Source organism: Anabrus simplex, chromosome 1 (assembly GCF_040414725.1).
Source record: "Anabrus simplex isolate iqAnaSimp1 chromosome 1, ASM4041472v1, whole genome shotgun sequence".
Lineage (NCBI taxonomy): Eukaryota > Metazoa > Arthropoda > Insecta > Orthoptera > Tettigoniidae > Anabrus > Anabrus simplex.
The window spans coordinates 687,861,382-687,879,390 of record NC_090265.1 but is presented as its reverse complement, the minus strand read 5'-3'; the positions used below and the strand labels follow the sequence as shown (position 1 = coordinate 687,879,390).

At 38.9% G+C, this 18,009-nt stretch overlaps 1 protein-coding gene across 1 annotated transcript in view; it reads left to right on the top strand.

The window, feature by feature from the left end:
* The first annotated feature begins 6,630 nt into the window (after positions 1–6,630).
* The window catches only part of arr (low-density lipoprotein receptor-related protein 6), a 330,860-nt gene continuing 319,481 nt past the window's right edge, over positions 6,631–18,009 (top strand). Inside the window, exon 1 of the mRNA XM_067135921.2 lies at positions 6,631–6,980. Within this exon, the coding sequence (XP_066992022.2) occupies positions 6,920–6,980 (61 nt within the window). The 5' untranslated portion in view covers positions 6,631–6,919. The remainder of the gene's footprint in view (positions 6,981–18,009) is intronic.

Sequence of the window (18,009 nt, the reverse complement as noted above, 5' to 3'; positions counted from 1 at the left end):
CGCGAGGATCTTCAAAAGGCAGAAGTATTCAGTCAGCAGTATGTAAAGATTGCTGGTTACAAGGATAATGTCCAGATAGAGGAGGTGACTAATACTAAAGAAGTATTAAAATTTACCTATGACAGCAATGACATTTACAGTAAGATACAAAAGTTGAAAACTAGAAAAGCAGCTGGAATTGATAAGGTTTCGGGGGATGTACTAAAGACAGTGGGTTGGGATATAGTACCATATCTGAAGTACTTATTTGATTATTGTTTGCATGAAGGAACTATACCAAATGAATGGAGATTTGCTATAGTAGCCCCTGTGTATAAACGAAAGGGTGATAGACATAAAGCTGAAAATTACAGGCCAGTCAGTTTGACATGCATTGCATGTAAGCTTTGGGAAAGCATTCTTTCTGATTATATAAGACATGTTTGCAAAATTAATAACTGGTTTGATAGAAGGCAGTTTGGGTGTAGGATTTCAGCAAGATATAGCAGATATCCTGGATTCAGGAGGTCAATTGGATTGTATTGCAATTGACCTGTCTAAGGCATTTGATAGGGTAGATCATGGGAGACTACTGGCAAAAATGAGTGTAATTGGACTTGACAAAAGAGTGACGGAATGGGTGGCTCTAAAAAATAGAACTCGGAGAATTAGAGTAGGCGAAGCTTTATCTGTCCCTGTATTAATTAAGAGGGGAATTCCTCAAGGCAGTACTATTGGACCTTTATATATATATATATATATCAATGATATGTGTAAAGAGGTGGAATCAAAGGCTTTTTGCAGATGATGTTATTCTGTACAGAGTAATAAATAAGTTACAAGATTGTGAGCAACTGCGAAATGACCTCAATAATGTTGTGATATGGACAGTAGGAAATGGTATGATGATAAACGGGGTTAAAAGTCAGGTTGTGAGTTTCACAAGTAGGAAAAGTCCTCTCAGTTTTAATTACTGAGATGATGGGGTGAAAGTTCCCTTTGGGGATCATTGTAAATACCTGGGTATTAATATAAGGAAAGATGTTCATTGGGGTAATCACATAAATGTGATTGTAAATAAAGGGTACAGATTTCTGCACATGGTTATGAGGGTATTTAGGGGTTGTAGTAAGGATATAAAGGAGAGGGCATATAAGTCTCTGGTAAGACCCCAACTAGAGTATGGTTCCAATGTATGGGTCCCTCACCAGGATTACTTGATTCAAGAACTGGAAAAATCCAAAGTAAAGCAGCTCGATTTGTTCTGGGCGATTTCAGACAAAAGAGTAGCATTACGAAAACATTACAAAGTTTGGGCTGGGAAGACTTGGGAGAAAGGAGACAAGCTGCTCAACTAAGTGATATGTTCCGAGCTGCCAGTGGAGATAGGGCGTGGGAAGACATCAGACGAATATGTTTGAGTTGTGTCTTTAAAAGTAGTAAAAATTACAATATGAAGATAAAGTTGGAATTCAAGAGGACAAATTGGGGCAAATATTTGTTTATAGGAAGGGGAGTTAGGTATTGGAATAACTTACCAAGGGAGATGTTCAATAAATTTCCAATTTTTTTGTAATCATTTAAGAAAAGGCTAGGAGAACAACAAATAGGGAATCTGCCACCTGGGCGACTGCCCTAAATGCAGATCAGTAGTGATTGATAGACTGATTGACATTCATAAATAAGGGAAAGCAAAAGAGAACAAAGAGAGTGTTGAAGATAAAAAAAACTCCAACTTTGGGCATATTAACCCAATGTTCCCTGTCTCCACTAATATAGAAAAAGGCTGAGATCCTAAAGTAAGCAGGCATGTAAAATTAAGGTATTTCCATCAAAAGGAGAGGCATCTCACAGCTGAGTAATTATTAACAATGAACTATTTTATATCCAATGAAAGGTGGTTGTTTAAGCCAACCAAGACCAACCATTAAAAGAAATGTACAGAACAGCAACATTCAACTTCCATCTGGATAGTCGTCAGGCAAAGCAGCTGATGGAACAAAATGGCGTACCGTATGGCTTTTAATTTCGGGAGTGTCCCAGGACATGTTTGGCTCGCCAGGTGCAGGTCTTTTGATTTGACTCCCGTAGGCGACCTGCGCGTCTTGATGAGGATGAAATGATGATAAAGACGACACACACACCCAGCCCCCGTGCCTGACCCTGCCGAGAATCGAACCCGGGACCCCTGTGACCAAAGGCCAACAAGCTAACCGGAGCAGGACAAAGCAACTAATACAACCCATCTTTAATGCTCCTCGATCAATCAAGACCCGCACTATATCCTCTTTTATCAAGATCGACTCTATCCTGTTTCTTTACTAGAATTATAAAATATTTATTGCAGCTAAGAGCCAAAAGAAAGAATGATACAGACAAGGTAAAAAGCGAATATAGAATACTTTATAAGTGCTAGCAGGCTAATAGTTACAACAGAAGGACGTCAAGGATTCAAGTCTATGTGTACAGTGCATCGCATGATACCTTTCACAATATTCGCCACAGCGTTCGCATACACATTCTGCGTCTGGTTGGTGAAACTTCTTCAACCTGCACAGCTTATGATGGAAGCCATGTATGGCGAAGCATATGACCGTATGTCTTAGTTCGTAGTTTCCCCGTTTCCAGTCGTTGCAGGTCATTGTGTCAGTGATGTAAAAATCTCACCAGATGTCTCTCTTTGCTTGCAGGTTCTCCATGAGTTGCACGTATGTTGGTGTAGACTGTAGCAGCAGGTGGAGGCAGAGCTCTTCCACGTAATATAATTCACGTGTTAGTTCGGAAACTAGTCTTGATGGCGTGTATTTTGAGACACACAGAACCTTCTTCAAGAAAGTCGCCTTTAGTGTTTCTAGCTTTTCCAGGTGTTTCAGCTTGAGGTGTCTCCAGATATTCTCTCATCTGTTACGACAGGTGTAACCTTGAGATGAAAAAGTTCCAAGGTTGTTTTGACGGAGAGTTTTCTCAGCTGTCTGATGTCATTTATTTTCCTCGTAGCTGCGCCGATCCTGTCGTTGACGTGGGGCGTAAAAACGTTGCCAGTTGTCTGGAGTGTCACGCTTAAGTACTTGAAGTTAGAGACGCTCTCCAGGGGTTTTCTGTGTGCAGTGGCGTATGCTGAGTCCAAGACGTGGGCTTAGGTTACTCCTTTTCGATAGTTGATTTAGTGAATGCCAAGCTTTTTAAGAGTCCGGCTTTGTGGTTAAATGGATAGAATGCTTGCTTTTGGTCTGATGGCCCCTGTTCAGTTCTCAGAATTATTCTTAATCTGCTTACCCTCCAGGGTTGGCTTTTCACTCAGACTCAGCAAGGGATCCCACCTCTACCGCCTCAAGGGCAGTGTCCTGGGGGATGAAACTGGGGAGGATAACCAGTACCCCACCCAGGCGGCTGCACCTGCTATGCCTTGGTGGGGGAGGGATGATTGGAAGGGAGAGACAAAGAAGAGGGAATAAAGTGGCCGTGGCCTTAAGTTAGGTACCATTCCGGCATTTGCCTGGAGAAGTGGGAAACGATGGAAAACCACTTCCAGGATGGCTGAGGTGGGAATTGAACCCGCCTCTACTCAGTTGACCTCCCGAGGCTGAGTGGACCCCGTTCCAGCCCTTGTACCACTTTTCAAATTTCGTGGCAAGGCTGGGAATCGAACCCGGGCAGACATTTTTATTATTATTAAATAAAAATTTTGAATTTTACAGCATTAGCAGAGGTCATACGTATCGTTCACTGGTTTATTAGCTTCCTCGCGAGATCAGTGGTGGTGTCCGACCCATGATCACGGGTTCGATTCCAACCAACAAAAGAGAGCAATACACCTGAAAGATTGCATTTCATTTTAGCAGACCTACATATAAAAAGAAAACTATATTACTCTTATAACAGGAGCCCTGTAGTGTCTTCCTACAAGGATGTAGAAGTAATGGGAGTGAAATGTCAGCACTCTGTTATCTATAAGTATTAGGTGAGGAAGTATATACGATGAGGAATGCATGGCTGTTAGTTAGCAGTGGCGATCTGATAGACCGAAGCCTAGCTCACCTATTCCCCCCCGGTCCCAGCACCTGTCGAGTATACATCCCCAAGCCGCGCGAGGTGGGTTGAGGGGAGAGGGACGCAGAGTCTGGGCTGCAATATCTTTCTCCAATGCCTTGCTCTCAAAAACATGTGCAACGTTTTTTCTCATAGCTTTCAGTTTTGTAAATGGAACAATGTGTCAGATGCTTACATTATGATGTGCTTTAGATTTCCATCGTTCTCATTTGAGGTTTGGGCTTCACCGATAGCCTTGGTAGCCCTCAGCATACGCCACTGTCTGTGTGTGTGAAAAACTGCTGGTTTACCTCCTTTTCGGGAGGTCATTGACACGGTCTTGTCTTCGTTTTGGGTGAGTTTGTTTTCTTCCACCCATTCCAGCAGCAGATCAAATGCAGATTGCAGCTTCTTTTCAGATCTCGAAGCCAGCACGATATCATCAGCGTACATGTATAGAATTACTGCCGTCACGATGATGAACAGTAGTGAGCCTAGAGGGTCCCCTTGCAATACACCGGTTGTTTGTTCTATTGGGATTGATGTTGTGATTCCATCGCTTATCTCTATGTAATTTGAGGCCAGGATGTTCGCAATAAGCCATTTTGTATAGCTGTTTCTTCTCATTTGTTTTCCCAACTCCTCTATGATGATTTTCCTATTGAGTTTGTCGAAAGCCTTGGAGAAGTCTTTAAACATGGCATGTAATTTTCCTTTTGGAACTGTCAGGGCTGTCTCGATATCATTTAGAAGGTATTGGATGGCCTGTGTTGTAGATCTTCCTTTTCTGAAGCCAAATCTCTCCTCCGGGAGCTTCGGGTCGATTTCTCTGTTGGGGCGTTGACGTAAGAGTTTTGTTAGAATTTTGAATAACGCGCATTCTAGGGCGATGCCTCGATAGGAGTTTGGGTCGTCGGTGCTACCCTTTCCTTTATCCAGCAGTTTACTGTGGACGTTCTCCAGCTATGGGGAATATTTCCTAGCCTGAGACATTCATTCAGGAGGGAAGTTATTGCTTCCTTTAACATTGGGAGAGCGATTTTAAGGTGTTCATTACATATTTTGTCTGGGGCACAAGCTAGATCGACTATTGCTCCAGGGTTCCAGCAAGTACAGTAGAGACAATACGCGACACTGAGCGAGATATCGAGGGACAGCTATTGGAGCTCTCTTTAGCGAGTAGATCTGAAAACTACTGATTCTGTCATAAGAGCACGTGTATTTTTGTGTGAAGTTTTTGGTGTTATTTATGCGTTTTCAGTGAGTTGACATAATTAAATAGTAGCGTGTGTCATTCCTTGATATCTCCTCTCAACATGAGGGGAAAGGTATGTGCTGTGTTTGGCTGTAGTAACTATGAAGTAGAAAAGAATGCGCGGTCATTCTTCAGGTTCCCTTGTGACAAGAAAATGTAAGTAATATTGTGTTTGCATGTATATTCTTCCAGTGACAGAGATTTTTATAGTACTTCATAATCTTCTGACCTGCTCGACCCATATTTTAACTGGCTTAAAATGCAATACGCATATTTTATTGTATAGTGCAGCAGTTAACCTTCAATACCAATGTGTTGTTGTAGGTGTGATCTGTGGGTTTTGAAATGTCACAGAAGTGATTTGGATAAGGTGTACAAGAAAGAAAGGACGTTACGCTTATATAAGAATTATAAGATTTGTTCAGATCATTTCCAGGCCAGCGTCTTTAAAATTCTCGACTATACAGCCAAGGGTATATTATTTTTACTCTAATTGTACGTATATATTCCTCAAAGCATCACTATCAACAACATTTTCAAACTTTTCTTTCTTTTATCCCTCTTCTCAGATTAAAGCCGGGATTTTATAGATTATCTTTCTGTTAGTAGGCTTCATGTTAAGAGGAAAGTTGTCCAGCTATTAAATGTTAATTCATTGCATCATATGTGTAAGGAATGTGCCGATATTTTTATTGACAAGTGTCTTAATGTGATGATACAATGTTTTTTAATGAGAAAAAAAGACAAATCCAACTGTAAGAGTTCAGACAGGAATGCTAAAGCTAAAATAGTAATGCATAAATGAAAGATCAAGCCATTTCACAGCAGTCCATTTCACATCTTGTTTACAAGTTTAATTTCAGTTTTTGAATAATAACCTTTTAAATAATTCTTCATTCATTTATCCAGAATTGCTTTAGCAACTTCGAAGTTAATATCTCAATAACACTTTCGTTCTAGACGTTATTTATTTATCCATTTCCGTATATACATTTCCATTGATATTTGAATTTAGCGCGATTTTTTCAGGTCAAGTCACTAGGAGCGCCACAGTCGAATTGTCTAAATCCGTAAGTGTCGCGGATTGTCTCTACTGTATTTGGTTCCAGACAACTCCAGAGCACAAGTGCGATGTTGCGATATCTCGAATCTCGATATTAGAATGTCAACTTCTAAGTTATACTAGTAGATCGCGCTGCATTGATCTTTGTTCAATCCAAAGAGGATCATAATAGTCAAGACCGGTCAGGACGAGGTTCATCTTTCCTTCTCACAAGACGCATGTTCTTTGAAGCACATTGGCCCTGCAAACACCTACCTCGCGTTTACCCAACCGATACTGTTGTCAACACGGTGTTTGTTTTTAGTGTCTGTTTGGTTCATTCAGAGAGTATCAGAATCCGTAAGAAATAGGAATTTTGTTTTTTCTGTTCAGAAATATCGTCATCTTAATTGTATAATCCTTGTTTCTTCATTTATCTCTATGCAACAAACCAGATTTCTGGCAGTGTGTTCGACAGTGAGAGTGTGAATGTTTGGTTCTGTGTAGTTCAAACGCCAGGATTTTATTTCCAATGTACAGTACATGATTTTTGGAAGTGTGGACTAAGAGAAAGAACAAAGTTATGTGGCAGAACAAAGCCTATCATCACTAGGATGTTGGTGGCCTCGTGGGTTACCTTGATTAGCTGTTTATTAACCTGTATGGGCCTAAATGGTGAGTACCATTGTCAACATAACTTTTTTTTTACTTATCTTGGACCATTTCTTCTCAGCTTCCCTATTCATAGTTGATTGCACTATGCTGTATAGTTCAGAACCATAATAATTGAAGTTTCGTTGAGATGGGGAATTGTTCCTTCTTGAAAGTCTCGTAAATTGTTGTTTTATTTGTAAAATAACTGTTGTCTTCATTTACAAAGAAACGTGCTCTTCAAATGCTGGATAACTTATTACGCAGGCCTTGTTTTATCATGTCACATTTGTTTATTTCTTCCATATCTGATAGGGTTGTGAGAATCTTAACACTCAGATACAGTACATATATTTTAAGAGGTTATTGTGTTGAGGTGGGTTCCATTTATTGAGCAAATATGTAATTTTTAAAACATCTCCCTGCTTCTCATAGCATTGATGTGTACATTCATGAACGGAGGCTTATTCACAGTATCTTTACTGTCTTTAGCAATATTATGTTACTCTTCTCAGATGCTTTTCTTTTTTAAGTCCACAAATATTCATTTTATTGCTGAATTTTAAGAAGCAGAAAAACGTTCTGTAGCTGGTATAGAATGTTCATCACTTAAGTTTAACGATCGTCATTAGCATCCTAGATTTGAGTTAAAGCTGCTCTGCATGTTCTGATACTAGGCTTCTTCTCATTTGTACACTTGTTTAGATAGGCAACTTACCTCCATCAAGCATTTTTTTACCCTTATTTTTTTTATCATGCCTTCTCATTAACATCCTGGCATAATGGGTTAAAAATTCTTCATATGCAGTTGGCTAAGAACAGTTAAAAATCTACAGCATATGTGGAGCTGCAATTTGTTTGTCAAAATAGCTTATAGTAGTGGAGGAAATGACATGAATATTTATCAGTTTATTTGGGATCTTGTCTGCTTTGTGTAGCTTACTGATAGGTGCAAACAGAGGGAAGTAACAAGGACAAACATAAAAACACTAAAAGACTAGGATAATACATCTCCATACATCATTGTTTTCATAGGATAAGTTATACATTGGATGGGCTCACTTTTCATCAATTCTAGTTCTACATCTCTTTCTTCTTGGCCTCCAGCAAACTCATTTCAGCTTCTCATTTTCATTACAGAGCAAACCAGGGACACTCATTGTGGATTTATCTTGAGTCTTGATGTAGAAAATGTAGGATAATAAAGAAGCTAGATAAATACAAGAAAAGGAAACAGTCAAAGAGAGAGGGGGGCAGGGTTAACATATATGGAGATGGTAGAAGTATAAGAACACTGGGGAAACAGAGAAGGAGAAAAGGGGGTCAACATATCAGTTTAATTGAAGAAAAAAAAGGAACTCTTATATTTTCATATTAATTTTTGTCTCACTATGTTTTTGCAGGGCTGGACAAATCAGAAATATATCGAAGAGCCAGGCATCGAAAATAAAATTAACTTGCTTACATCTCTATCATGTCACCTTCAGCCGTCGTTACTGCTTGCATCTTATTTGTTCTTACTTTAAAACAATGGGTGTTTTTAATTGGCTTCGTGTTGCACTGACAGATAGTTCTTTTGGTGACGATGTGATAGAGAGGGGCTAGGAGTGTGAAGGAAGCGTTATATACTGCTCAGTCGAACAACTCGTCTACTCTACATGGTATGTTCCAAGCTGTTAGTGGAGAGATGGCGTGGAATGACATTAGTAGACGAATGGGTTTTTAAAGATAGGAAAGATCATAATATGAAGACAAAATTGGAATTCAAGAACCGAGCTCGATAGCTGCATTCGCTTAAGTGCGGCCAGTATCCAGTATTCGGGAGATAGTAGGTTCGAACCCCACTGTTGGCAGCCCTGAAAATGGTTTTCCGTTTTTTCCCATTTTCACACCAGGCGAATGCTGAGGCTGTACCTTAATTAAGGCCACAGCCGCTTCCTTCCCACTCCTAGCCCTATCCTGTCCCCTCGTCGCCATAAGACCTATCTGTGTCGGTGCGACGTAAAGCAACTAGAAAAAAAAATGAATTCAAGAGGACAAATATTTATTTATAGAAAGAGGAATTTTAATTTATCAAGGGAAATATTTTATACATTTCCAAGTTCCTTGAAACCTCTAAGACTAGGTAAACAATTGATAGGTAATCTGCCACCTGGGCGACAGCCCTAAATGCAGATCAATGAAGATAAATTGACATGCTATATGTAGTGAAGATCTCATTTTTTTAGTAGATATATTCATTGTATTAAATCCCCTTTCAAATGAAGCTGTTGACTTTTATAGTACTGTAACAATGCTGATAAGTTTCCTGAGAAAATGAAACCATTCATTCATAAATTTTAGGCACCTAGCCTCATATTTTTTGTTCATCTCTGTGGCAACTGGGTACCTCATGTAGTCCAGTTCTGGTTTTGCTATAGGTGTAGCCTATTTTTCTATTATGTTTTTCTTCATATTGTTTCTTGTTACTGTCTCAAAACCTGTGGCTACACAAGAGTATATGTGACCAAAAAGAAAAAAAGAAATTAGCTCTGTCAGGTATACAGTACTTTCAAAGACAATCAGTGATATAAATGTGAGGGAAGAAGATGACTACAGTTTGGCATTACATATAATTCTATCCTATAAGGAATGTAAATGGGTGTTAAACATATAGTACGACCCTGAGAGCGAGCTCATTTTTCAGGTGATAATTCCAGGACTTCGATGAAAATATTTAAATAAATACATATGAGTTGTGTGATAATCGCTGAGTGGATTTCCATGGTTAAGATGGTGTGGCTTAAATGAAAACCCCGAATTTCAATATCAGTACAAATATACCTTTGAAAAAGACTCAAGTACTAGGTAGGATATACTGAGTTAAAGTTTATTCTAAAGTAGATGTCTTTAGATGGTTGAACAGGAGGGAGAATCTCGTGATCATCTAATTTTTTTTTTAGAATTGGCTTTATGTCGCACTGACACAGATAGGTCTTATGGCGATGAGGAGGAATAATAATAATAATAATAGTCTTTTTACAAAAAAATGATCAATATCCTTGAACGTTAAGTTCAGACACTACTGCCCCGTCATTCGTCCAGAAGCCCTCTTTGCAGCGGTGTGCCTTGCAATGAGAAAGAAAAAAAGGCCTTATCAAGAAACTTCAGATCAAGGAAAGACTTTGTTTTTACAGTTTGTTTTACATTGCACAGACACAGATTGGTCATATGGCGACGATGGCATTGGAAAGGTCTGCGAGTGGGAAGGAAACAGCTGTGTCCTTAATTAAGGTACAGCCCCAGCATTTGCCTGGCATTAAAATGGAAAACCATCTTCAGGGCTGCCAACAGTGGGGTTCAAACTCTCTATCTCCTGAATGCAAGCTCACAGCTGTACGCCCCGAACTGTACAGCCAGCTCACTCGGTTGTGTTCATCTGATGGTTACCAGGTTTGAATTGGTTTGGCCATTGGCTAGTCATTTCCCTTGGAGCTTCTCGACAGATGTACGGATAGTAATTGACAAAAAGAGTGAACGAAGCCAAGATGGTGTTAGGGTATATGGCCTATAGAAATAACATCATATAAATATTGTTGCAGAACGACATAACCACTTACGCTGCTTTGTGTTAGGGAAACGTTTTTGTCATTTATAATTCTAGGAGACCATGTAGGCGGATCCTGGACTTGTACCAATGTATTTCTTTACTGCATCCTTGATTTTGCTTTACACATAGCAGCCTACAGTTGGAGGAAACAGAATTTGAAATGATATTATTATTTGAAGAACATGTCTTAATACATTGGCTTTTTAACTTCAGTTAAATATGTTAGAACATTCTCAATAAGGGGCCATTGGCTCAACAAACTACTATCTTACTTCTATCTTACTGTACCTGATTATATGTTTAGACATACCTGCACCAGAGGTTCCTGATTATAACAAGTTTTTCATGTTTAAACATTGTATCAGGTCTTCCTTTTTTATACTTACTGCTCCAACACGAATTTGTTAATAATTAGAGTATGTGTATAGCAATTTTTTGGTTTTATTGTCAGTTTAGTTGAGTTGAGTTTATTAATGCCAATTTACTTATAGGCACTTATTAATCCTGCAAAGGTTGCACTCATTTTTAGGACACAAAAGCTTGCACTGAGTCTGTCAGACACACCTAAAAAGTACAGAAAAGGGTGATTGACATCAGCAGTGCATTTATTAGAAATAAACACATTTTTTCTGGATTGTGTACACACTTTATTTTGTATCATCAAAATTATTAGCATAATATAATGGATGCATAATTGAACGATTATGACTTTGTCATTATTTTTTAAAACGTCATGTTGGTCCTCGGAATAGAAATACTAGGTTTTTCTGTCTTTCCCATGGCTTTCTTGAATTTTTTCATCAGTAAAGTAAATGTAGTAGTTTGTCCACAAAACTTCCCAAGGCAATGAGAGAAAAGGAACTATCAGTAGTGAGGGAAGTCTTGCCTAAATAAATAAATGTGTAAAATAAATATTTTTATTCCTGTATTGGCCTACATAAAGAAATAAATATATTTTATTCAATAAACAGACATTATTTACAGGAACATACATACAAAGGAACAGGTTTATCTCTTGTAGCGGTTATAACATGAAAGCTCTCAGTGGGTGTACAGAAAACAATCACTCAAAAATGGCTTCTTGAATCTTCATTGCAAAAACGGTGGCTGCTGGCTTGCTACCACATCAACAGGGAGGCTGTTTAGAAAGGTACTGAAGAGGACAAGTGTGCAACATGAGGCAATCTGCAATAAACACTGTAAATAAATTTGTAAATTTGTCTGGGTCTCCGAGACCCAGCCCGAGCTCTGCAGGACTAAAGTACGATGAATGAATTAAACTGTGAAAATATTGCATTCCTGCACGCTAAAAGATTGGCCAGGCTGAGTGGCTCAGATGGTTGAGGCGCTGGCCTTCTGACTCCAACTTGGCAGGTTCGATCCTGGCTCAGTCTGGTGGTATTTGAAGGTGCTCAAATATGTCAGCGTCAGGTCAATAGATTTACTGGCATAACAAACTCCTCCGGGACTAAATTCCGGCACCTCAGCGTTTCCGAAAACCGTAAAAGTAGTTAGTGGGACGTAAAGTCACTAACATTATTATTATTATTATTAAATAATAATAATAATAAAATATTGGAACCCATTCTGGGAACAACCTAGTTCTTTATCAAAACTTATTTATTTTTGAAGTGACAAGATATTTGAATCCAAAATAAAATGTTTGGTCTCTTCCTGGAATTGACATTCATCTTTAATTGGTATTTGTGCTTCATACAACATATTTATTTGCTTATTGTGTTATAGGTACTGAAAAAGAAATCTTATTTTGATAGGCTCAGTATGATGTATTGGTATTTAAATTTAAGGATATATTCCTATTGTGTTACAGTACTTTCCAAACAACAGAAATATATATAGTAAATACATAGAATGTAGAGATCGTTACAAAGTCGCCATAGCTTTAGTGTCCCATGCTCTTTTCTGGTATAGGAGAACCTTACATCTCGTCTCAATGGCAGATGATACCCAAAAATGTGGGCAAAACATGTCCCACCAAGAGATTAATAATGTAAAGTTTTTTATGTAAATAAAAACCATATTGTATTGAAAAGGTGGACTCTCAAAAAACTTTATTTGGAAAGGTATAGGAGAACCTGGAAATCACATTTAAGATAGGCCTACATGTGTATTTAGAAGGAGCAGGTGGATGGGAATTTTTTTTTCACAAATCTCCAAAACTCGTCATATGATGTAAATAAGTTAGAGATATTGTAAACAGATGTATCTGTATTTCACTGAGCTTTTCAATTAAGCTTAATATTTGATCTAGGCCTACACATTTGAGGTCTGTAGCTTGATATTGCCTTGTGTTTTGATAGGAAAAAATCCTGTAACTCACGATCTGTTGTGAGTTCTATAATATGTTTGAGCATCACAAGATACGTTGGCTGAAATATTTCTCACATTAGTTTGCTACTTGTGTACTTCCCCGTACTTTAGAAGCATCGTCATGACGTGAAAAGAAAGTGTGGCCATTGTGTGCATAGTTTCTGCAGTAATTTTGTTTGTATTTCAAGCTTGAATGGATAGGACTAGATAGGTTCATTTATTTATCATCTACAGGATATACTTCCAATCACTGGTGATAATAGGCCTTCTTCTCTTGGTGCCTATCCATTTCGGATGTTGGTGATCATGATGGCTATTTTAATCTTGTTTGTAGCAGCACGGAACAGTTCAGCTGATGACATATTGCACCCGTCTCTAAGATTGTCGGTAATAGGCCTAATAAACCTTAATGCCAGTTATCCTAAGTTGAGTTGAACTTCACCGTAGCATTAGCTGTTTGTTAAGTCTTCAGCCTGGAGGTTGGATCCTCATAAAGCACTCCCAAAGGTTGTATGGTTATAAGGAAACCACAAAATCTGATGGCAACACCGTAATGAGGCATACAAGGCATAATGAGGCGTGAGGTAGTTTGCCATTGGTTTCTTCACTAGACCAAAAAAAAAAAAAATGCTATTGCAGCACAACTGGAACTAGAGTAGCTACAGGCCAGAGCAGTATGTAGCTTCCACCAGTGCAGTACAAGATTTATGTTACATGTGCAGTACGTATTTCCCAGTTTGACTGAAACAGAATAGTGGGATTGATTTAGGGTGGACGTGCACAAGCAGCAGTATCACACATTGTAGGCGTTACCCATAGTTCAGTGTCAAAAATGTGGAGAAGGTACCATGAGACCAGTGATGTTAATGACAGACTGAGAGTGACAATGCCATGTCAAGATCGGTATATCCTAACAATGCAGAGGAAACCAATTTCACAGCCCAAAATTTTATGAGATGACTTCATGAGGGCAACCAGGGTCTGTGTGTCTGCATAATGCCCAATTAAGGTCATTTCAACCAATTTGACATGTTCCAGTAGAGAATCGTTGTCAGGTTAATTGGGTGTTGGATGAATGGCAAAATGTCATGTTTGCAGATGAAACACGGATATTGCTTAGACCAGGTATATGGCAACAAAGGGTGTGGAGATGTGAAGGATGCAGTGGAAAGTGGTGGTGGTGATTATTGTTTTAAGAGAAAATACAACTTGGCAACCATCCTTTTTATAACACTAATCAGAGAGAAAAAAAATGGAAGAGATCCGACACTTCGAAAAATGAACCTATCGGCCATAGAAAGACAAGAAGAAAATGAAAGACATTGAAAAAGTCTGCAGCAGATAAATAAAGAATAATCTACAGAACAGGGATCTCTCAGCATACAAGACCAGCATAACTATGGCAAGCCAAGAAAAGGAAAATGAGCTAAATACCTGAAGCCATGAAGAGTAGAATCTGTAGATTCTATTTAATCACATACATTGACTCAAAACAGAGTCATACTGGGCAAATAATGAATCCATTTAAAATACCAGTTAAAAACAATAAGTCATCTCATAGCCCAACGCCTCCATCTTTTTTATCCAAGCCATTTTTACCTCTCTCTCAGATAATCAAAGAATCAAAGAATAGTAAGAAATAAATGCTTTGGCAATCTTTCATAACAAGAGGTACCATCTGTCTAATTGGGATGAACTACACATCACGTTTGAGAATATCAAACAGTCAGACTAATATGACATTGATAAAGAACGCGATTACAAGTTGTCCATTTCATGACCATATCGATGAATATAATCAAGAAGTTAGTAAAATAACCACCTAATCGATGTCGGAAGTTACATCATAAAGTAACAGGGTGTGGCACAACTATAAGAAACAACATTAATTTACTCTATTGTAACATTGTACCTCTCCTTGAATTATTGACTGTCTGTGTACTGTAATGATATGGCTTACAGCTTTTTTTTTTTTTTTGAAGAAGCTTTGAGCAACCTGTGTTCTTCCTACAATTGTTCCATGCATAAGCTTGAACAAGTTCTGGAAGACATTGGAAAGAACAAATTGGCACTGCCAACCTAAGGATTGCTTCAAAAGAATGCCCAAATGGGGACATGACAGTTATGGGTTAAGCTGATGAACCTGTTGATGATCAGTGACATTGTATCCTTAAAAATGATCGTATTATGTAGGAATACATTAGTCATGTGGATAAGAAAGTTGGTTGATAGTGAAGTGAGAAACATATTAAGAATTAACTCAAGTAGTAGCTAGAACATAATATTACTTCAAAAGTTATTTGTAGCCTACTAAACAGCAGAAGAAAATCACATTTCTGTATCACCTTGCTTTAGATTTGATAAGTCATCCTGAGCTGTAATCTTTAACTAAAGAAAAATTGTCAGTGTGAAATCTACATGAATTTAGGGAGGAGTCTGTTTTCATACAGTTGTTGGAGCAGCAGGACTTTCCATTCAGTTGTATGTTGAAACTTAATTTCAAACAAAAAAGGATTGTTGTCTGTCAGACGATTTTATTGGAATAGATCTGTAATGGAACTGGAGAATAATTGAAATTGAATTTTTCTCTTCTCTGATGAACATTAAGAAAAGTTTTGAGCAGCTACTTCATCACATAGAAACTTGAGTTTCTTGTAAGTTACCAATTGCTGTAGAAGTAAAGTCATTCATTATACATTTTGGACTGCCAGTTCTCATTCCATTTTATTTCTTGTTCCCAATCTGCTACTATATTATTTTTGTCGAGCTAGTATTTATTTAGGATTATTTAGTATGATGGATGTGCAGTTACTTTTGTAGCAGATACTATAGATAGTTAACTGACAAAGAGAGTTAGTAGGCCTATATGAAATGTTGTGCTAGTCCTGGGCGTGTAGTAACTGGTGGTTTGGGCACATATATCAGAATGATTATTTTCGATGAGTGAATTTGCATTTGGAAATTTCAAGGGGATGTTGAGAGCTTTAAAAACGTATAGCTTTGATACTATGCATGTATGAGCTGTGATTAAAGAAACAAGGAAGATATTCAGTGTATCTTCCTTGAAAACAAGAGTTACTCCTTCCCCCTGTGGGTGAGGGACGCAGACGAAGAATACACCCACAATATCCCCATGCCTGTCGTAAGAGGCGACTAAAAGGGGCGACCAAGGGATGATCTAATTAGAACCATGAGACTACTTGTAGTTAGTACAATCACGCGGGGAACACCATGGGTCGCCTTTACTTCCGAGTAGTACCACTATGTTAGGTACACAGTAGGTTTGTGATTAGTTTTTTTTTTTGCTAGGGGTTTTACGTCGCACCGACACAGATAGGTCTTATGGCGACGATGGGATAGGAAAGGCTTAGGAGTTGGAAGGAAGCGGCCGTGGCCTTAATTAAGGTACAGCCCCAGCATTTGCCTGGTGTGAAAATGGGAAACCACGGAAAACCATTTTCAGGGCTGCCGATAGTGGGATTCGAACCTACTATCTCCCGGATGCGAGCTCACAGCCGCGCGCCTCTACGCGCACGGCCAACTCGCCCGGTGGTTTGTGATTAGTAGCAACAGAGTGTGAATCAGAATGCGGTTTACAGAATCCGTGATTACTACCACTACATGCGGAACACCACGGGCTTACGTTGCCTGTAATTAGTATCATTATGTGAAAAACATCACCGTTCTGGGCATTGCCTGTGTTTAGTACCACTATGTGAGCGACACCTTGGGTCTGCGTTGCCTATGATTAATACCCGCTGTGTGAGGAACATCACGGGATACCCAGTTATTAGTACACCTATGTGAGGAATACCATAGGTTTGCGTTGCCTGTAAGTGGCGCCGCACCGGGCGAGTTAGCCGTGCGGTTTGGGACGCGCAGCAGTGAGCTCGCATCCGGGATATAGTGGGTTCGAATCCCACTGTCGGCAGCCCATGGTATTTGTTATTTTGTGGTACTAATCGAAAGTAGCGTAGACTCGCGGTATTCCACACATTATGGTACTACTCACAGGTAATGCAACACGCACATGTAACGCACATTGGTTTTCCGTGGTTTCCCATTTTCACACCAGGCAAATGCTGAGGCTGTACCTTAATTAAGGCCACGGCCGCTTCCTTCCCATTCTTAGGTTTTTCCTGCCCCATAATCGCCATAAGACCTATCTGTGTCGGTGCAACGTTAAGCAAATAGCAGTGGCGGCGCAATGTGCGTGTTACATTACCTGTGAGTAGTACCATAATGTGTGGAATAGCGCGAGTCTACGCTACTTTCGATTAGTACCGCAAAATAACAAATACCATGGTTCTACTTTACTAACGGTAAATACCATTGTGAGGGGCCGATGACCTGGATTTTGGACCGCTTTAGACAACAAGCATCATTGATTTCATGATTGTGCTTTAGAAGCAGTCCCTTGGTCAGTAATACTATTGTTTTACGATAGTTTCTGGGAATGTGGGGCATTGCAGATCGGATCCGCTGATTGTTTTAAATTCATATTCATTCTTCATCATTACGTTTATTATTGTGGTCAGTGGATGATTTTGAGCTTTTAAATTGTCATTACATTTCATCTCATTTGGTATCATTAGGGGCCGATGACCTAGATGTTAGGCCCCTTCAAACAACAAGCATCATCAGAGTTGCTCCAGTGGTGACTGACGAAGCGCAGGTAAGTGAAGGCAATCCTCATGATTTTTCATTCATGTCTCGTCGATTGTGAGCATCTTAGTGGAAGTGGAGGTTTTCGTTAACTTTTTAAATAAAGAATACAATTTCACGGATATTTTGCGGTTTTTTTCATGTTGTAATTATGAACATCATATGTGATTTACTGTTGGCAAAAATACGAAGATTGATTTAAAAGGTGGGGTTACACAATTATTCAAAAATAAATGAGGTATCTGCAGAGTAAATGCCTTTATCATCCGTGGCGAAGTTAGGGCTACTGGCCCTCTCTTACACTTAACCACATGTAATACTTCACAAAATAATTAGTGTATCAAAAATGTTAATATTGGTGTCTTGTTAATCAAATATTTCCCCATATCATGGGCTACCTCAAGGCGTTTACAGGCTTATTTTACTTCACGAGAAGAATATAATTGTGTTGTAGAATAGCATCAGCAC